General features: G+C 35.4%; 2 protein-coding genes across 2 annotated transcripts in view; both read left to right on the top strand.

Moving 5' to 3' along the window:
- Positions 1–5,632, top strand: part of LOC105168116 (two pore calcium channel protein 1A) — a gene marked incomplete in the record, with an annotated part of 29,347 nt that extends 23,715 nt beyond the window's left edge. The window contains 4 exon segments of the mRNA XM_011088063.2: positions 84–170; positions 1,961–2,041; positions 5,075–5,109; positions 5,201–5,632. Coding sequence (XP_011086365.1) covers positions 84–170; positions 1,961–2,041; positions 5,075–5,109; positions 5,201–5,288 — 291 coding nt within the window.
- Positions 16,555–19,237, top strand: part of LOC105168115 — a 3,999-nt gene continuing 1,316 nt past the window's right edge. Inside the window, 3 exon segments of the mRNA XM_011088062.2 lie at positions 16,555–16,870; positions 17,902–18,981; positions 19,075–19,237. The exon segment at positions 19,075–19,237 is cut by the window's right edge and continues 5 nt beyond it. Coding sequence (XP_011086364.1) covers positions 17,926–18,981; positions 19,075–19,237 — 1,219 coding nt within the window. The 5' untranslated portion in view covers positions 16,555–16,870; positions 17,902–17,925.

Raw genomic sequence — 19,237 nt, 5'->3', positions numbered from 1 at the left:
TAGTGTAGCAATAACTTCTATCTTGTGCCTTATTTCTCTTAAAAGTGCCATGATATGTGATTTGCTAATGATTGCAATTCCAGAGCTACAAGGAATTGACTGGAACTAGCTGGAGTTATGCCTACTTCATCAGCTTCTATCTAATCACGGTCTTACTACTCCTGAATTTGGTAAGAAGCAATCAGTGCTTCACAAACTTCTTTCATCTCTGGGTTCCTAGTATCCTGATTTTCAATCAGATTTTTAAGTTCCTTGGCTTCTTAATGATATATTGGCATAAATTTATTGATTTGTACATGGCATTACATATATAGAATCCATAGGAAATTCAAAATCTTCTTTTCCCCAGCGCACGCACCCATTAGCTCACGCACGCATCCAAGATTCCAACCCCAAGACCTCCAACAAGAGATGTTGAGGCTAAAACCACTAGCTTGTTCCCTAGCCTAGCGGACATTGGAAATACAAAACTTAACAGTAAATTATAATTTTGAACATTGTCTCCTATAGTTTATAAACATATTATGGCAATTCAATGCTCTCTGTTTACATCAGTTATTGAATTAATTCAAGCTGCAAGCAGAATGCCGTGCCAGTGCTCTTCTCTCTCTAACAGATTATCTCAGAACTGCCCCTGTTATATCTCGAGTTAAATATATCTATCCAGACTAGTGCTAACTTGACAAAATTGAAAATAGAGGCATGATCATTTAGTATTTCGTCGGATTCCTCTGCATGACATCTGTGAAAACTGAATGCCAGTACTCTAAGCAAGGGAACTAAACTGGACTGTGATATTATCATGAGTTATGATTATTATTTGATGATTTGAAATGTGTTTGTGTTTGGGGATGTTTTTATTGCATCTGGAGAATAATGGTACAATGTGGATATGATGCAAGGAAGTTAGGATGTACAGAAGTGATTATGTTACTTGTCTTTATCAAAAACATCCGCAAACACATCATAATCATCTAGTTCTTTTTGATAAAGACAAGTAACATAATCATGTTTTGGCATGTCCTTTCTGTGTCGGAAATCTCCATCGGTCAGAAGTTGCCTTTACTTGTCCTCTCTAGTGCTAGATAAGAATGTCTTCTTGTTATCTAGAGCTGTCTGGAATGTGATGTTAAGTCTTTGCTGGATCAAGAGGTGGATCCAGCTATATTATATTTTTGTGGACTGCATACAACCTTTGGGGACCACTGAAAACTCTTGCTGCTAAATTGCTTCCTTTTGAATACTGATATAAGTAGCATCACATCAGAAATACTCCTTTTGTTCGCTACGCTATCAACGATAGCATCATGATGCGTGAGATTTCTTACGTATGGTGAGGGTCCTTCTCATGTCAGTGTTTAATTTAAAAGGGTTATGACAGATGCTAGTCATTTGCTTACATGGTGATGTTGCATGAGTTTAGTAGATTGTGGGAGCAAGAGCAACAGAAAACACAACAATTGATTTCGTTGCAGTCCTGGACCTAACAAAATATTATTAATAGTGGAATGTGTGATGCCCATTGGGTTACAATTTTAGAAGATTGCTTGGTGGACAAAGTTCATATGGGATGTCAGTAAAAGATCAATAAGGTTTAGTTTGAAGGTTGACTTGGGGCTTTGCTTCTTTAGTTTGGGAGATATTAAGACTTAACATGTCAAGATAGGCTTTTCGCCTTATCTGTTTCCCCTTTACTTGTATGATATTTATGGGAAATGAGTGACAGTGGATTTTCTTACCTCTAACTCGAGTTTGAATTTGCATGACACAACATTGAATCATGTTATCAATATGAACTACGAGAAACTTAAATGAACACATGTTATTTCTAAACGCTTGCTACTCTTGGTGGCTTTTGTGTGTTTGGACCTTGCATTATCTCTTTTCTATTATTGATTTCTAATTATTTCATTCTTTTAAGACAATATAGAGTATATCATCTTTTCTTTTATTATTTCAGGTGGTGGCTTTTGTCTTGGAGGCTTTCTTTGCTGAAATGGACCTTGAATCTTCTGAAAAATGTGAAGATGGGGAGGTCAAGGTCAGTGGTTATGACTTTGGTCTAGCTTTCTTTCTATGGTTGATATTCAAGTTTCAAATTCTCGCTTTGCTTTATATTTTTGGATGTGGATATCCACTTTCGAGAACTGAAGTTTGACTTTGTAAAGTAACTTAGTGCCTTGTGAGACACCTTATACCTGCTCTACCTACATACGAATCTTTAGGAAGAAACTAAGAGTGATCTATTGACTCACTTTGATGCCACTTTTGTTTAAGCAGACCTAGAAAGTATAGGAAATGTATGAGATTGTGAATGAGTACTGATAGGTTGGGGTGTTGCAATAGGGAAATTCTTCAGGAAATATGTTAAATGGAATGATTACAAACCTGGAAGAGAGTATGTCTCCTTACAAATGGAGTCTGTAACGGCTTGTCCAATGTACACAAGTTGGACAAGAAGCATTGCGATATCACCAGCCATTATGTTACAGGTACAATAACTTTCCCATTGTTAGGCTAGGACAAGGAGACCAGCGAAAAAAAGGAGAATAATAGAAAGATACCTTCCATATCCTGAGTCAGGATGTCAAGATAACTGGCATATGCCCTTTCTTTTGTCTCCTAGTGGAATTTGGTAGCTAGATCTTATTCGATGTCAAATTTTAAGCCTGGATCCAGATTTCGAATTCTGAGGGTTTAGTTTTACACTGCCTCATGGAGTGGTTATTACAATTTACATCTGAGTTGTGACCGTAAATACATACCACCACAAACTTATACGCCCTTAAAAGTTGATTAGTTTTGCTTGATCTTTGACTGATGAGCATTGTTTGTCAAGAATAGCACCAGTGGATAATGCCCAACTAGGCGTGTTAATGGGTGGGTATCACCCCATCGGACCCGAACTCAATAAATACCTGTGGTGATTTTTTTTATATAATACCCCGTACCCTATAAAATACCTATTGTGTCTTACCCAAATTATATCCAAAAAATTGGGTAGAGCTTGACCCATTTGAGACCCATTTGCTTTTTTCTTTCACAATATGTGTCCAAAAATAAAAGTTTTCAAATTTTAAATTTATATTGTAAAACAATGTATATAGCTAAACTATGTTATTAGTAGCATTTCATGACCATTGATCGATAAAGTTAATCTAATTACTTAAATTCTCACTGGTTCTAAATTGAATATCATTGAAATTTAAATAATAAACTTGATTTTGTCCAAATGACTGACCGAAGTTAATTAATTAAAAATTTAAATAAGAATCTTAAACTGACCCAAATGATGGACCAATTATGTTAATTGATTATCAAAATCGAGAAAAATTCAAAATAAGAATGTAGACGTAGGACATGGTAAAAATAAATGCAATTAAGTATAATACATCTCACTTTCATTTAAATTTATTAAGTATCCATTTGAATTTGCATTTGCATAAATTTTTTTTTTTTTAGGTAAAAGGTATATTGTTAATGAAAAACTAGAGTACAAGAATTAGCCATAGGCCAATAAGCATGTCTACAAAGCCTATTCTCCATATCCTAAGGACAGAAATTACTTCTATGGATGTAGGATTGTAATGCATTAGCAATTTCGGCCTAATCTGTTCAATTATTAGTCCATCAAATGTCCTTGGATCCTAGGTTGTTGCTCCCATTTCCTTTGATTCCTCTCTTGCTAATGTGATAAAGAAAGGAAGCAAGCAAGGCCTCTTGGATGAAATGATCAAGTGCCTTCCTGTCCACCGTGCTGCTGTCCATTGCATCCCTTCATCCCATTGTTGTCTCGGCTATTCCCATCAGATTATCCTCCTGATGTGCCTCAAACATTCAGCTGTGTAGGGGTGTCGAAAGAATAAATGCATAGCACATGGAGACTCCATATTGCTGCAACCAAGGTTTATCAAGCATACATAACCTGTTGTGAACTGCTAGCCACAGAAAAACATTCCATGGGATTCTGACAGGTTCTAACATCAACGAGTTCCAATGGACATTTTGTACTGGAAAAATGAACAAATTAAGTGCTGAAGTTTGTGCCACGGATCCTGCCACCATTAAATATGGTTCCAACCTGCTATTCAATGACCCGCAGAATCTGATACTGATATTCAACAGCATCCTCCTCCAGCTCCAAGAACTTCCAGAATTTGGTACCAATTTCTTCCTTAACCTGTACTGTTGAATCCACTGCACCATACTGATCCTCGATCATTCTTTAGAACATCGCACAAGTGTCTAAGAAGCAAGCCTTTATTAGTGACACCAATTCGCTGAATCCCCAAACCTGCAGCTTCTATAGGTGAGCGAACCTGCTTCCAAGCTATTTTGGCACTGAATCTATCTGCATATTTGCCCGCAGAAACTTCCTCAACTGCTTCTCAGTTTGCTTGATGACACCTGCTAGTAGCAAAAACATTGAGGACAGATAAGTGTTGTAAGAGACAAGGACTGATTAAATAGTTTGAACCCTGCCAAAAATTGGAGCTCCATGAATGGCTCATGGTCAATTTTGTCCAGGACAGGCTTGGAATGAGACACACTTAATTTCGAAGTGTTAAGTGGTACTCCAAGATACTTAATTGGAAGATAACCCCTAGAAAATCCCATATTCGCTTGTGGAGCTGAGCTTCAGCTACATCAATTGTAGCGGCTCGCAATCTTCGTAGTTGGGAAAATCATCCATCGCTATTTTTGAAACCGTAAGTGAGACTACACTAGCCATACTGAAGAGCAGTAGGTCGTCAACCAAACTGAGCATCACCAGAGGTTCCTCACTATCTTTTAGGAGGTTTCCTCATCACCACACTTCACTGGGGTCCTTTCAAGTTCAACATCCACCTTGCAGACCCCCCAACATTTGGTCGAGCGAAAAATTAACATGTTGACTTGGTTTCTTGAGTATCCAATTGCTATTGCATGGTTGACTATATACTAATTTTGACTTGATTTGACGTAATTCTTTATGATAGTACTTTTCGGTTCCACATTATTGATGTTTTTTGTTATCATGCCAATTGACAAACAAATTCTATTCATTCACAAACTTTCACACTATGCAATTCAGGAAGAAAAAGGAAAGGAACGAAGACGCAACATTGGGTATGTCTGCAGGCATCATGGTTCTAGAAATATATTTGGATTTTGCACTTCAATCTGAATCATCCTTTTTCCTGTCATTGATGTTGTGCAGCACAAAGTCAAGGAACCAGAGGGTTGATATACTTCTCCACCACATGTTGAGCGCCGAGCTAAATAAAACAGAGTGTTCCACTGCCTAAACTGGGTTCATAGGTGAACTTTGTCGATAATTCTTCACACTGTTCCGATGGGCATGTTTGTAAAGGTTTACTGGTAGCACTTATTCAGCCTTTGCACAATCTTGCATCCCTTTGTTTTTCTCTGTCTCAGCTTATTCTTATGAAGATAGACTCCAGCCTTGTCACAGTATTGTTAGCATTGGATAACTAGTCCAGTTGTTACGAAGTAACTGAAGCCTTATAAACCATTTTCACTTCACTCGCTCAGTTGATGTAGAATGTGAAGTCTCTGTGTGAAAACTTGATCGTTTTTCCTCGTCTTTCTTTCTGGATATAGAGGTGGAACCCAGGTACATTTGAGCATATTTCTTCCTCTTCTTAATACTTCTTTTTTGTGGAGTCGTATGTTTTGCTTTTCGTTTTTTTAGGATAATTACGTCACCCTCCCCAGAGATTTAGTGCAATTATATGTATACTTTCTATAATCTGGAAATTACATTTAGTACCTCTAACATTTCCACCATTAGTCAAATTTAATTTGATAATATTAGCAAAAAAATTGAATGAAATTTTATATTTACTCCCGATCAATTTATTATTGATTTATTGCAAGTTAAATAAATTTTAACCAAATTATCCTTATGCATCTTCACACGTAATGCATGTGAAGAGGTATATTCGGCATCTTATAAAGATAGTGTGATTAGACTAGTTTTGTTTGACCTATAATAATTCAGTAATAACTCAATCAGGGTACATATGAATTTTTATTCAATTTTTTTGCCAATATCAATATATTTCATGAATTTTGACTTACAAAGAGATTTATTTATGAAATGGAAACAAATATCACTGTTCATTGTCAAATCATATATCTTTTATATATTTTTTATAAATAAATATGTATATATATAAATATTTATGTTTAATATTGTATTTTTTGGAGACAGAAATCATTGTTTATTGTCAAATTATGTCTGTTTTATATATTATATATATAGAAAGTTGAAAAATAAAAAAAAATATACATATAAAGTGTAAAAATACAAAAATAAATATTAAATGTATTTTATCTTGTATCGAAAAATACAAAAACGTAAATCCAAACAATGCCAAAAGATATTGCATAGAGACTGAAAATGAATACGTGGAGGAGACAACCTAGCAACAACCCTAGGCTTCTGGATCATGAAACCCAGTGGGAATGGGACCAACTCTGCTGTCTCACACCAAAAATCAAGAAGGAAAGGTTGAAAGGAATCCCTTGTTTGCCACTTGCACCAAAAAGGTGTTCGTTTCGGTAAACTAAATCCAATTGAATTCAAAATTTAATTATTTAAAATTTTGATCTGCTAAAATGGCATATTAAATACTTGAAATATTCAAATCAATTCGGTACAAACTGAACCTATTCGGTTTGATTTAATTTTGTATCGAATTAACAAAAAATATAATGTAATTTTGTTAATTAATAACTATAATAAATTAAGTATATAATAATCATAAAATTATTTGTTTTTGCTATAAGTATAGATATTAAGATATTTGATATTTATTTGTAATATTTTTTATTACATTTATATATAATATAATATATATATATATATATATATTATTTAAAGCTTGGTCTTTTGTTTGATTTGGTTAATCGGCACAAAAGATCAAAACTCAACTGAATATTAAAATTAGAAAAGAAAAAATATTGATTGAATTTTTTATTTAATAGTTAATAAAAATTGAACTTTCAGTTCCATCGGTTTTTGATGGATTTACCAAATTGCACACCACTACTGTGCCACATAAGATAGGTCTGGGAAATTCTATCCGGACCTGATTCAGCCGTACTTGAATAAAATATATGGAAGTACAATATATTTGTTGTATGATTGGTGTACAATTAAGACAAAGTGATTAATCACATAATAAGTATATTATACTTGTACTGTGATTGATTTGATTTGATCAAACCTAATTTAGATTAGAATTTTCGTATTTTGCTGTATTTTGCTGAACAATTTGATGAGAACTGAAGGGCTAATTTTCGGCCCACAACAAATTTTTTGTGGGTCAATATCTTTCAATTCCACAGGATATTGCGTTTGGGTTTCATTTGAGCAACGTTATGATAATGGGCCCAATTCAAATTTAATTAATATTTCTGCCACTGATTAAATTTAAAATTATATTTTCGAGTATAAATTCGTGAACAAAGAAAAGGTATTTGTGGAGAAATTAATTTTATATCCAGTTAAATAATGATAAATGTAAAATAATATATTAAATGTCAAATATTTTTTTTATTTATAGTTTAAGATGTATTAATTTTTCTTAAATATAAATAGTTAATTTAATAGATATTTTAATATATATTTGGATAAATTACAACGAGTTTTTTTGAGATCTGACACAGTTATAAATTCCCACTCGTTGTTTGAAAAATTACTAATATCCCTATGATTTTAACAACCTTCCAACAACTAGTCAATCCGTTAGTCTCCATTTAAGTTTTCGTATATTTTTGTGCCGAATTGACTAAAATACCCTTGTAGAATATGGATTCTAATCTTATTTATTTTGAACTTGAATTTTTATGGATTAAGTGTATTATTACTTTTGTAATTTTTTGAAATTTTTTATCCACCTCATTCGATTTTTTTTTATATTTTTTTATCTTTTTAGAAAAAAAGTTACACAGTTGATCATCATATTAGGCTTCTCCGAAGATTACATAAATTCAATAAACATCAGGAGGATATTAGCAAACTTTCAAACAACAAGGTAGTATTTATGATTATTCCAAACTCCAGGAAATTTATTGTAATTTACCCTATATATTTTATCATCAAAACAATGGCTGACAAATATTAAAATTGAAGTGTTTCGACCAGTTAAATATGCAATCGAGCATTCAAGCCGATCAAACAAAGCCACATGGAATAATTACAAATACATTCCAATCAAATCAAGGTAAACAATTTAATATTTATTTTTATAAAAATATAAATATTAAAAAAATATCAAATTAGTCAATTATGTCATGCCAAATACTTAATTATTTATCTGTTATTATAAAAAAATAATATCAAATATTTTTAAGTAGGTCATAACTCTTTGTTTGACACGATATCTTTATTTGTTATAATTTTTTCACACATAATTGGCACTATCTTTTACATTATGAAAGGAGAAAAATGTAAGTAATTTCTTGTGATATTATAAATGAGAAAATTATTCCTTTATAAATAAACTAATAATTTATTTCTCTATATTTTTTAAATGCGGCAATTTATTCCTCTTCGTTTTTTTAAAAATAAAGCAATTTGTGTTCTTGTCTGGAGATTAAATTGCTTTATTTTAAAATATATAAAAAAATAAATAATTATTTTTTTTATAAAAAATAATTTACTCATTTATAATATCATACGTGTAAATTGCATTGAACATGGTAATAGGGTTGCTTGAGTTTCGGGGCGCAATTAATAGAGACACCGCTCTGATGGTCCTGCAAACTAAATGATGTCTTCAATGGTCTCAAAAAAGTCGACTTTTTATGATTTTCTTGAGAACCCACCACCATTTTACCCTATCCATACCCATACACTAATCACATGAATCATTTGCACTTGTCTCTTTTCATGTATTGATTTTTGGCAAATTTTGTCACCTAAGTTATTTGAGTGATAGAATAAAAAAAAAATCATATTAATTATATTATGTTTATTTAGATTTTTTGGGTTGAATAATTTAATTCATTTAAATAGAATCGAGCTTTTGATTTAAATACGGATCTTCATAATGCAAAGCAAGCATTTTACTTGGGTATATTTGGCTTAAATTATCGAAAATCGACATCTATCACTCTGAGTTAACTATTCAATTAATTATTAAAAATTAGATGTACTAACATTTTTATTCTTAAACATTTTTTAACTCTCCTCTGGCCGTTGTGACATGTGGTACTTACTCGTATATGACACAGAGTTTAAAAATATTAATTAATATATGATTGTAGATGGAGCAAGCATTGAATATGAGTACAAGTGTAGATTAAACATGGTAGTATATTCGTGGTCAAAAAATAAGGTAGCCCGTTTGAAGTAAATAAGTATATGGGTATAAATTTTCAAGGGTATAACTAGTATGTACTCGTAAGTGTGGCACATTCTATTTATGTGCATGATTTTTAGAAATAAATTAAAATAAAATATTTACATAAATTGTATTATTAATTTTTGTAGAGTAAAAAAGTAGTTATAAATATATATTTAAGATAATAAGCTAATAAATATTTTGTTTTATAGAAAAATATAGTGACAAACAAAGATAATAAATAATGTTGGAGAAATAAAAGAAATGCATGAGAAAAAAAAAACTACCAAAATGTAATTTTGAAAAATCATGATGAATGGAGGACTTAAAAATATTAATTAATTTAAGATTTTAAAAATAAATAATAGGCCAAAATTAAGTGGGATATCAAAATAGTATAAAATTTAGTGTTGCAGTGTCATAAAGTGGCAATTGCTAGTGAGGAGTGCCATAAAGGCTTTCAGTTGTTTATTGCAAAAAGAGGAGAGTAGTGGTAGGTTGCAAGGAGTCTCCCACCTGAGTCTGCCACCTTCTCTTTTTCAACGACACCTCGTATTCTGTCATGCCACAGTTGAGGCATATTGGAGGTCTTGGAGACTTCTCTCTAAGAAGGAAATAAACTTGGCCAAATCTTCCATGGTCTTCAGCAGAAATACAGTAACAACTCTTAAAGATGCCATTAGGGGTGCTTTACAGATTGGGATGATCTTTACCTGGGCCTCCCATCAGTGATTAGGAAGTCATGTCGGTCTAATTTTTGGTGGCAGAGTGGCTAATCAAAGAAGATGTATTGGATAAAGTTGGCAGAAAATGAGTAGGCAGAAGGGATTTGGAGACCTCCAAGCTTTCAACCTTGCAATGCTCTCCAAATAGTTGTGGAGGATAATCTCCAACTTAGACAGCTTGCTTGTGACTCAGATATTTCCTTAATGGACAGGTTCTGAATGCTACAACTTGTCGTAAACATCATGCATCTGATCATACATCATGAAAGGGGTTTATTGGTTCTGGTTGAACAATCAGAGTTTTGGAGGATTCTTGGAGAAAAACCTTTTGGTGTCCGTAGATCATTTGTGTCCCTCATTTTTTTCTTCTTTTAACTATCTCACCAAATTTGTTTACTTTCATCTATTTTCTCTATCCAAGTATTTTTAAATTTTGATAACTTTCATCTTTTTTTTTTGCTTTTTAATATTATTTAATTAAAATGAATTTTTTTAGATTTTATTAATTGTATATAAAAGGGAATTGATCCAAGGGCAATGATGGTTTTTCATCTCCCAAAGCTTTAAACTAATAAAAGACAAGTACGAAAAAACCCAAAGATATATGAGAACGTAGAACAGTAGTGGGCATAAAGTCTGATCAAAGTGGGTAAAGAGCCACTTTCCATAAAAGCTCCTAACCAAATGATGAAAGTGAAGGATTGTAATATCATAAAAGCAACCATTCAAGTCTTTGAAGTGGACAATGAAAGGGAAATTACGAAGACATATCATCACCATAATAATTATGAATTTCATCGTTAAAGGTTGTGCCTTGATGATTGTATTTGTCGGTTTGAATTTTTATCAAAAAAACAATATGGGACTAATTCTCTTCAAATTCTTGTCAAAATATTTCATGAGTTTGGCCTGTTTGTTTTGCGTTTCAATTTTCAGTTTTTGAAACACTAAATATATTTATTTATATATATTTTTATTAAAATTATATTGATTTAATACCATAATGTAATATGAAACATAATCTCATTAACTAATTCAAACTTATTTTTATTTCAAATGAAAATCTTTACAAAATTTAAAATACATATTGATGTGCATGTCTGAGGAGGCCCAATCCAAGAAGACAAGAAAGCTCGGGGCAGCCCTGCCCTTATCACCTGATACACCTGCTCCAGTAGACCAAGGAGCCAAGCAGCCCAAGGAGGACGGAGACCCAGGACACCCTTAGACTCGACCCATGATCATGACCTAACAAAGACGACCGGCCCAAAAGGCCCCTAAAATGACAACTCCTTCTCCCAACGTGGCGTACAACTGACCCGTCAATCAACTGCCACCTCAAACCACATCATCTCTAGAAAGACAATCTAAGCAACGAAGGTATCCCTAGAGTCGAGGACTCCCTGGCTGGCGGTTATGGCTCCCTGCCGTCCACGACTCCCTGTAAGTGAGGGGTCTCCACCGATAGAAGGATAATCTCATTGTGCACATCCAGCTATGGATGAGGATAATTAGCCACTTATCCAACCACCCTAACCCATCTTTCCGAAAATATAGAAAAAGAGATAGACTCCCAACAGGCGAGGACACTCTCCTATATATATAGGTTTGGTCCTCTAGGCGAGGTACGACTCTTTTAACTCTTTAAGAAGTCTTTAAGCATTCGTCAAGCACTCTTTCATGAATTTGCACACTTTTTCGATTCAATCATCATATCTCAATTCCTTATTACATTTATTTACTTTCTTGTTTTATTTTAGTTCGAGTCTAATACAAACTTAGATGTCGAGTGCTAACATATTTTTTGCATGTCCCTTTTCTCTAGTTCCATAAACACTTCGGCCCAAGCCTTGAATGACAGTCCAAATTTTTTGGACTCGTGCTATTTTCACACGCCATCAATTGGCGTTGTCTGTAGAAAGCATAGAGTTGAAGATGTGAGTAGCAATGGGAACACTTAGCAATGCACCAAACAAGCAGAAAACCGTGGAGATAGCTGGTGGTGCCCAAGCCCTAGAGGTCGTATCAGGGACGTCCCTGGCGCCAGTTAGTGGAGCGCCAGTCGTAGGACTGCTCAGACCATCTGACTCGCTGCTTGAGCCTCCACATCGCAGTACCTCCTCCGACACCTCTTCAGGAGAATTGACCCTAGCACTCCTGTTGACCATCCAACAAATGATTGCGGCGGCAATCCAGATGTGGATGTCCCAAAGGAGGAAGGTGAAAGGGTGCTCCCTGCCCCTGCACCCCTAGTTGCAGGAGGTTAAGAACCACCCTCGTAGGCCTAGCAAGAGGTCCAGCCTCAGTGGCTCACGCACCTGCAATGCTAGTAGAAGGGCTTTCAAGACATCCAGTATCAGATAGTAGGGGCTTCCTCAAAAGAGCAGCAAGGCGTCCCTTTCACAGAAGTGGTAATGGCGGATGAGCTCCCCATGAACTGTCGTACTCCGGCTATTGCCGAGTATGATGATACCACAGACCCACAAGAGGATCTCTTATTCTTTGAGATTGCAACTCTCTTACATCGATACATTAACGAGATCGAATGTCGTGTCTTCGTCATCACCTTTGCCAAGACGACCTAATAATGGTTTAATCAGTTGCTCGTAAGTTCGATATGAAGTTTCTAGGATTTCTGATCCCTTTTTCTACACCCATTCTCTAGTAATAGAAATCGTTGAAAGACTGAGCTTAGTCTCTTCACCGTACAACAGAAGGAGGGTGAGCCTTTGAAGGAGTACCTATAGAGGTTCAACACGGCTGCACTGGATGTGCCCTCAGCCACCCAGAAGGTTAAAACCAGTGCCTTTTCCCAAGGACTCTTGGACGGGGACTTCTTCAAGTCCCTGACTAAGAAGTCCATATTCAAGTTCGGCGCCCTCCTAGCAAGAGTTGCAAAATATATCAACATGGAGGATGCTCAAGCCTCTAAGAGGTAGAGTTGTGGGGAGAAAAAGGAAGGAAATGAAGGAGGAGGCCCCTGTCAAAAAGCCCCAAACTGATATTTAAAACAAAAAAACACCTTTCCCAGAAAGTGAATGTTGTGTATACCCCTTTTAACGATCCTCATCACTCAAGGTCTCATGGCAGTAGAAAGAAAGGGCTTATTGGCGTGCCCCAAATTGGCTAGAGATGGCCCCCATCGGCCCAATTCTGATAAATTTTGTCGTTTTCATAACGACTATGGCCACACCACTGAGGAATGTCGACACTTGAAGAATAAAATAGAGCGACTCATTTAGAATATGTATTTACAGGATTATGTATGACGGGAAAAAGGCTCGGGGGACGGTGCCACATCAAAAGCAAGAAGCTGACAAGACTAAGACAGCAAAGGACTCCAGCCCAAAGCCCCTCTCTAAGGAGGTGCCCAAGTCCATGCCTGGAGGAAGGGCTGAAACTAGCGACCCCCCGCGCAAGGGGGTAATACAGATGATTGTTGGATGACCCATTGGATGTGATTCATACCATGCTAGAAAGGCACCCCCACGTATGAAAGTCTCCAACTCTAAAAAGGAGTTGACGGCATCCTCCTCCTTAGAGTGGGGGGGATTGAATGATGTGCATACCTGAGGAGGCCCAATCTAAGAAGATACGAAGGCGTGGGGCAGTCCGACCCTTAACACCTAATATACCTACTCCAGTAGCCCAAGGAGCCAAACAACTTATGAACGAGGATGGAGGCCTAGGACACTCTTAGACTTGACCTATGATCATGACCCAATAAGGATGACCGTCCCAAAAGGTCCTAACTTGACAATTCCCTCCCCCCATATGGCATATAGCTAGCCCGCTAGTCAACCGCCACCTCAGACGACATCAGTCCAAGAAGGATGGAGGCCTAGGACACCCTTAGACTCAATTCGTGATCATAACCTAATAAGGACGACTGGCCCAAAAGGCCCTTAAACTTGACAACTCCCTCTGCCCACTTGACGTACAATTGGCTCGCTAATCAAACCGCCACTTCAGACCAGGTCAGCCCTAAAAAGACAGTCTAAGCAAGGAAGGTCTCCCTATAGTCTAGGACTCCCTATTGGCTAAGGCTCCCTTGTGTCCAAGACTCCCTGCAAGCGAGATGTCTCCTTGGATGGAAGGATACTCTCATTGTACACATCCAACTGTACATGAGGATAATTTGCCACTCATCCAACCACCCTAACCCTTCTCCCCAAAAATCTATGAAGAGGGATAGACCCCCAGCAGGCAGGGGCAATCCCCTATATATACAGATTTAGTCATCTAGGCGAGGGATGACTCTTTTAACTCTCTAAGCACTTTTTAAGTGTTCGTCGAGCACTTTCTCACGAATTTGCACACTTTTTCCGATTCAATCATCATATCTTAGTTCCTTATTACATTCATTTACTTTCTTGTTTAGTTCACTTTGAATCCAATACTAACTTGGGCGTTAGAGTGTTAAGGTGTTTTTATGTAGGTCCCTTTTCTCTAGGTCCATATACGCTTCGCCCTAGGCTTTGAATGACAATGCAGATCCGTTGGACCCGAGCCTTTTTTGCATGCCATTACATTTTTCTGTTGAACACTGAAAACTGAAAATTGTTAATCTTTTCTATAATATAAAATTATATATTAAACTTATGCATTTGATGTATGTACTGGTAAAGTATGTATATATTTTTTACATCTTTTGTATAAATATATTTCATGATAGTATTTAAAAAATTAAAAGGACCAAGTTCTAGTTAGACCCAAGCCCAGAACACTCAAAATTGGCACGCGCCTCGAGATCCAATTAAAGCTTCGATATTTGCCTAGTGGGGAGAGTTCAAGTCTAACCTAAACACATTGTCATCCCTAATCAAAAGGTAGTTTATGCATACCATGATACTAATTCAACCATCTATAATTATATTTTCTTCTCTTGAAATTTGATATAATTACACATAGACCTTCGGTGGTTTAAAAAATTATATTTAGTACACCTAAAGTTTGCATCTGTCTAACAAATAGTCTCTCCATTAGTCAAAATTCACTGAATTTGTTGATATTAACAAAAAAATTGAATGAAAATTGATATTTATCGTTGATTGACTTATCACTGACGTATTGCAAGTTACATTATTTTTTTCTGACTAAACTACCCTTTAACGTGATGATATTCCTCTTCACATATATTAATGTTAGTGTGAAGATGTACAAAGATAATTTCGTCATAAAAAAAATTATTTGACCTGCAAATAAATTAGTAGTAAGTCAATTGGGGGTAAACATGGACTTTTAGAAGTTTTGTTTTTTTTTAGTAATATTAATAAACTCGGTGAATTTTACTAATTGAGAAATTTATTTATTAGATAGAAGCAAACCTCAATAGTACTAGATATAATTTTCAAACCATAGGGGGTCTACGTGAAATTATACCAAATTTTAAAGGAGGGAGTGTAATTGTCTCATAGAAAAAGAAAAGGCATGTCATGCTCAGAAACAACAGTTAATGACACCATCAATCAATTTTTTTTTAGGTAAAAAATGTCCTTCGATTGATAAGATAATTAACTTGTTCAGCTTTTAAATTTTATATTAACTAATAAATTAATTTTTTTTCTTTCTTTCTTTTTTGTTGTAATGTACTGATTTATATATTTCAATCTTATTTATATATTTTAAAATATAAAAGATTACTTATATGCACACAAGAGCAACGTGTCACAACGATTACTCTTCAATAATAATAACTAGTAATTTGTGGCACACTTTATGTACTTACAAATTTTATAATACTATATAGAAAAATAATTACCATTTAATAAAGTATATACAAAATAAATAATAAATTAATATTAAACTTATAAGAAAATAATATAAAAAAAATATCCATAAAAATAAGTAATTATCAAAAGTTAGAGGGATAGTGAAAAATTATATGAATAAATAAAATAAAATACTAAAAAAACATAAAAAAATGAAGGACCCAAAAAATATTTCCCTCCCTTAATATAATAATAATAATGTTATGAATTTCAATTGGATGTCTAACAATTTTATAAAGAAACTACTCATTCAAGCCTTGGAGTGGAGAAAAGAAAGAGACCGACAAAGGCAGTCCAGCTTGGATAAAGGAAGCATACAATAATAGCATGGTCGTACCTATTCAACATTATTCAGGAATGATATGAACTCCCCAAATACTATTCTTGAATTCACAACATTTATGCAACTTGCTCTACCCTTCTTATTTAAATCTTCTCTCAATTTCCAAGATTTCATACTTGAATGGAATGATCGATGGTGCATGTGTTGTGACTATGACTTTTGGGCCCTCCACCCCAACTCATAATTAAATGTCTTCACATGATCCAAGAACAGGTGACCAAAAGGGCAAAGTCCACGTAATATTATATTACAGAACACCCTAATAATGAACAACGTAACGTATTGATTCTCGTAAGTTGATAACAAGAATTTTAAATTTCGTACACTCACAAGATACGCATATATGTTGCTCTTTTTACCAGGACTAATGTGTGTTTACTTTCTTCTCCATTTGCACCAGCTAAGCTTCTTCTCTGTCTCTATAGTTTTGATTTATAAAAAAAGAAAAAGACGGAGAGGGAGAGAGAATCATTGCGAATAAAAATCAAGAAATTGGTTTCTTATCTCTCTCTCTCTACTCAGTTCTCCCTTGTTGAAGTTCTTTCCTTTGCTGTTTCACAGCTTTCACCGAAACCATAAATGGGTCTTGAGTACTGATCTCTGTATGATCAAAGCAAGTGCTCAGCCAAGAAAACCCAGTCGAGTTTGAAGAGTCTTCGTTCTTTTCCAAAGAAGGTAAAATCTTTCTGTCAAGATTTTTGTGGGTTTTGTCTTGTCTTTACTGGTGATTGATGGGTTATGATCTTTGCGGTGGTGGTTGTCTATTTCCAGAACTGTAAATCAAGAATTGTGACTGGGAGGGTTTTGGTATTCATTTTGTTGATATTTGCTATGTATATGTTGATGGGGTTTCGTTTCTTTTTCTTTTGCATTCATGTGAGATTTGTAATCTTGGTGTTGTAAAATTCGACTTTGGTTATCATCTGAGTGCAAGATGTAGAAAGTGAAAGGTTGTGTATCTTTTTCTAGTGACTTTTAGCTTGAATCGAGCAGAAAATTTAGAGTCTTTGTACTTTTTTGTTTGAATTTTGTATATGCAAAGACTAATTCAGAGGTGTAGAAAAGATTATGAATTCGGTAAAGATGAATTCTTCAGTCAGACTCAAAAGTCAGAGGGGTATATATATGTGTGTGTGTGTGCTGTATGGAGGGCCTAGACTCAATATCTGATTTTCCATTGTAAGAAAAATGTTGCTATGCATGTCAGAACTGGAAGGTTTTCTTGACATACTATTCTGAAATCAATGTTCAAGCTTTGTTTGGTTTCATTTTTAAAATGTCTTTCTTTATCTGTGATGATAGGGAGAGAAAGTAAGTGTTTTCAGTATTTTGTATTAACATACGATGAATAAAGATAAGGTAGGACATAGTGAACTGTGTGTCTTACAAAAGCGCAGGCAAACATAGATGATGTTTTTGCCTGTCTTTCAGACAATCAAAGAATGAAACAAAACAGAGCGTAAGATTTTAGTGCCCTTTTGAATTCATAACTGTAAGATCGTTGTGAGCTTTGAGCATTGTGAGTAATTCCTCTTTCGACTGGTGCCTAGGTGCAGGACTGCAGTTGTATACAGATACAGTGTTCTATAGATATGAATTAAACAGGGAAATTAGAGGATTTTTTGGGTGTCATTGCAGTCCAATATATAGTCTTCGTATTATGTACAGTGGATCAGATGACAAACTGATATTTACACACATAGCAGGAGTTGATGCTGCCGAAGAATCTGATGGAGGACAAAAAACTGAATTTCAATCAACCTCTGTTATCGGTGAGAAGATATGCACCAGCATTGACCTCACAAAAGAGTGATCAAAGGAAAGCTGAAAACTCTCGTCCTCTAATACCTCGGCTTCCTGCCTACAGATCGGAACTGAAATCCGGTCCCATCAGGAATCCTGGGGCCGTGCCGTTTGTATGGGAACAGACCCCTGGACAGCCTAAGGAAGAGATAAAAGCACAAACTCAAAACTGTGACAGACCTCCAATTGCCCCAAAGCTTCCTCCTGGGAGATATCCAGAGGCCAACCAGCAAGAATGTCCTAAAGTTCCTCCAAGTATTACAAGAAGTAAAAACCATGCTGTTAATGCACCTTGTGCTAGTGACACTAAGAAACAGGCTATTAATGTCCCTCGGGATTCTCATAGCACTCCATCTCATGAGGAAAATGATAAAAATTTTGAGAGCAGCAAAGAGACAGTAGAGGAGAAAGAGAGTTCTGATTCTGGGGATAGTGATGGAGCATATGTAGATGCACTTGATACACTCTCAAGGACTGAATCATTTTTCTTGAATTGTAGTACTAGCGGCCTAAGTGGATTGGACGATTTAGATGCAAAGCCAACTGGAAGCTTTTCAACGGATCTACAAACTCGGGATTTCATGATGAATAGGTTTTTGCCAGCGGCAAAGGCAATGGCTTCTGAGACACCCCAATATGCACCCAAAAGGCAACATGTACTTCAAGAACAACCACAAAAGGTTAAGAAAATAGGAACTCAGTACAAGCCATCACTTCGGTATGGGCCTAGTTTCGCAAAGCGTTATTCCCATTACCATGATAATGGAGAAGAAGAAGAAGAGGAGAGCGATGATGAGTATGATCAACATGAAAGTCTGCCTGCAGTTTGCGGTTTACTACCCCGGTTTTGCTTGAAGAGTTCACTCTGCCTTTTAAATCCTGTCCCTGCAATGAGCGTCAGGACCCGAGTACCAACATCTTCTGCTAACAAAGTACAACCTAGATCTTCATCAGCTGGTTCTTACAGCGAGACTGAGAATGAGGTAACAACGTTTGTATTCTTACTCTGCCCCTTCCAAGCTCATGCCAAGGTATTTATTACTAAGTTATCCCTTTTTATTTTTTATCTTGAGCAGTGCAGATCAGGTAGAACTGAGCCAAAATCAATCGACAAAATCCATAAAGCCAAACTTGATGATGAAAAGACTGAATTGACAAATGAGAGTGGTCGATTAGAAAGCGATAGCACATCAACATATCGTGATTCGCCTCTGTCTTTTCTTGAAGATAAAGAAGTCC

This window comes from Sesamum indicum, linkage group LG8, assembly GCF_000512975.1.
Source record: "Sesamum indicum cultivar Zhongzhi No. 13 linkage group LG8, S_indicum_v1.0, whole genome shotgun sequence".
Lineage (NCBI taxonomy): Eukaryota > Viridiplantae > Streptophyta > Magnoliopsida > Lamiales > Pedaliaceae > Sesamum > Sesamum indicum.
Note: the sequence above shows the minus strand (reverse complement) of the source record. Positions and strands in the feature narration are given on the sequence as shown.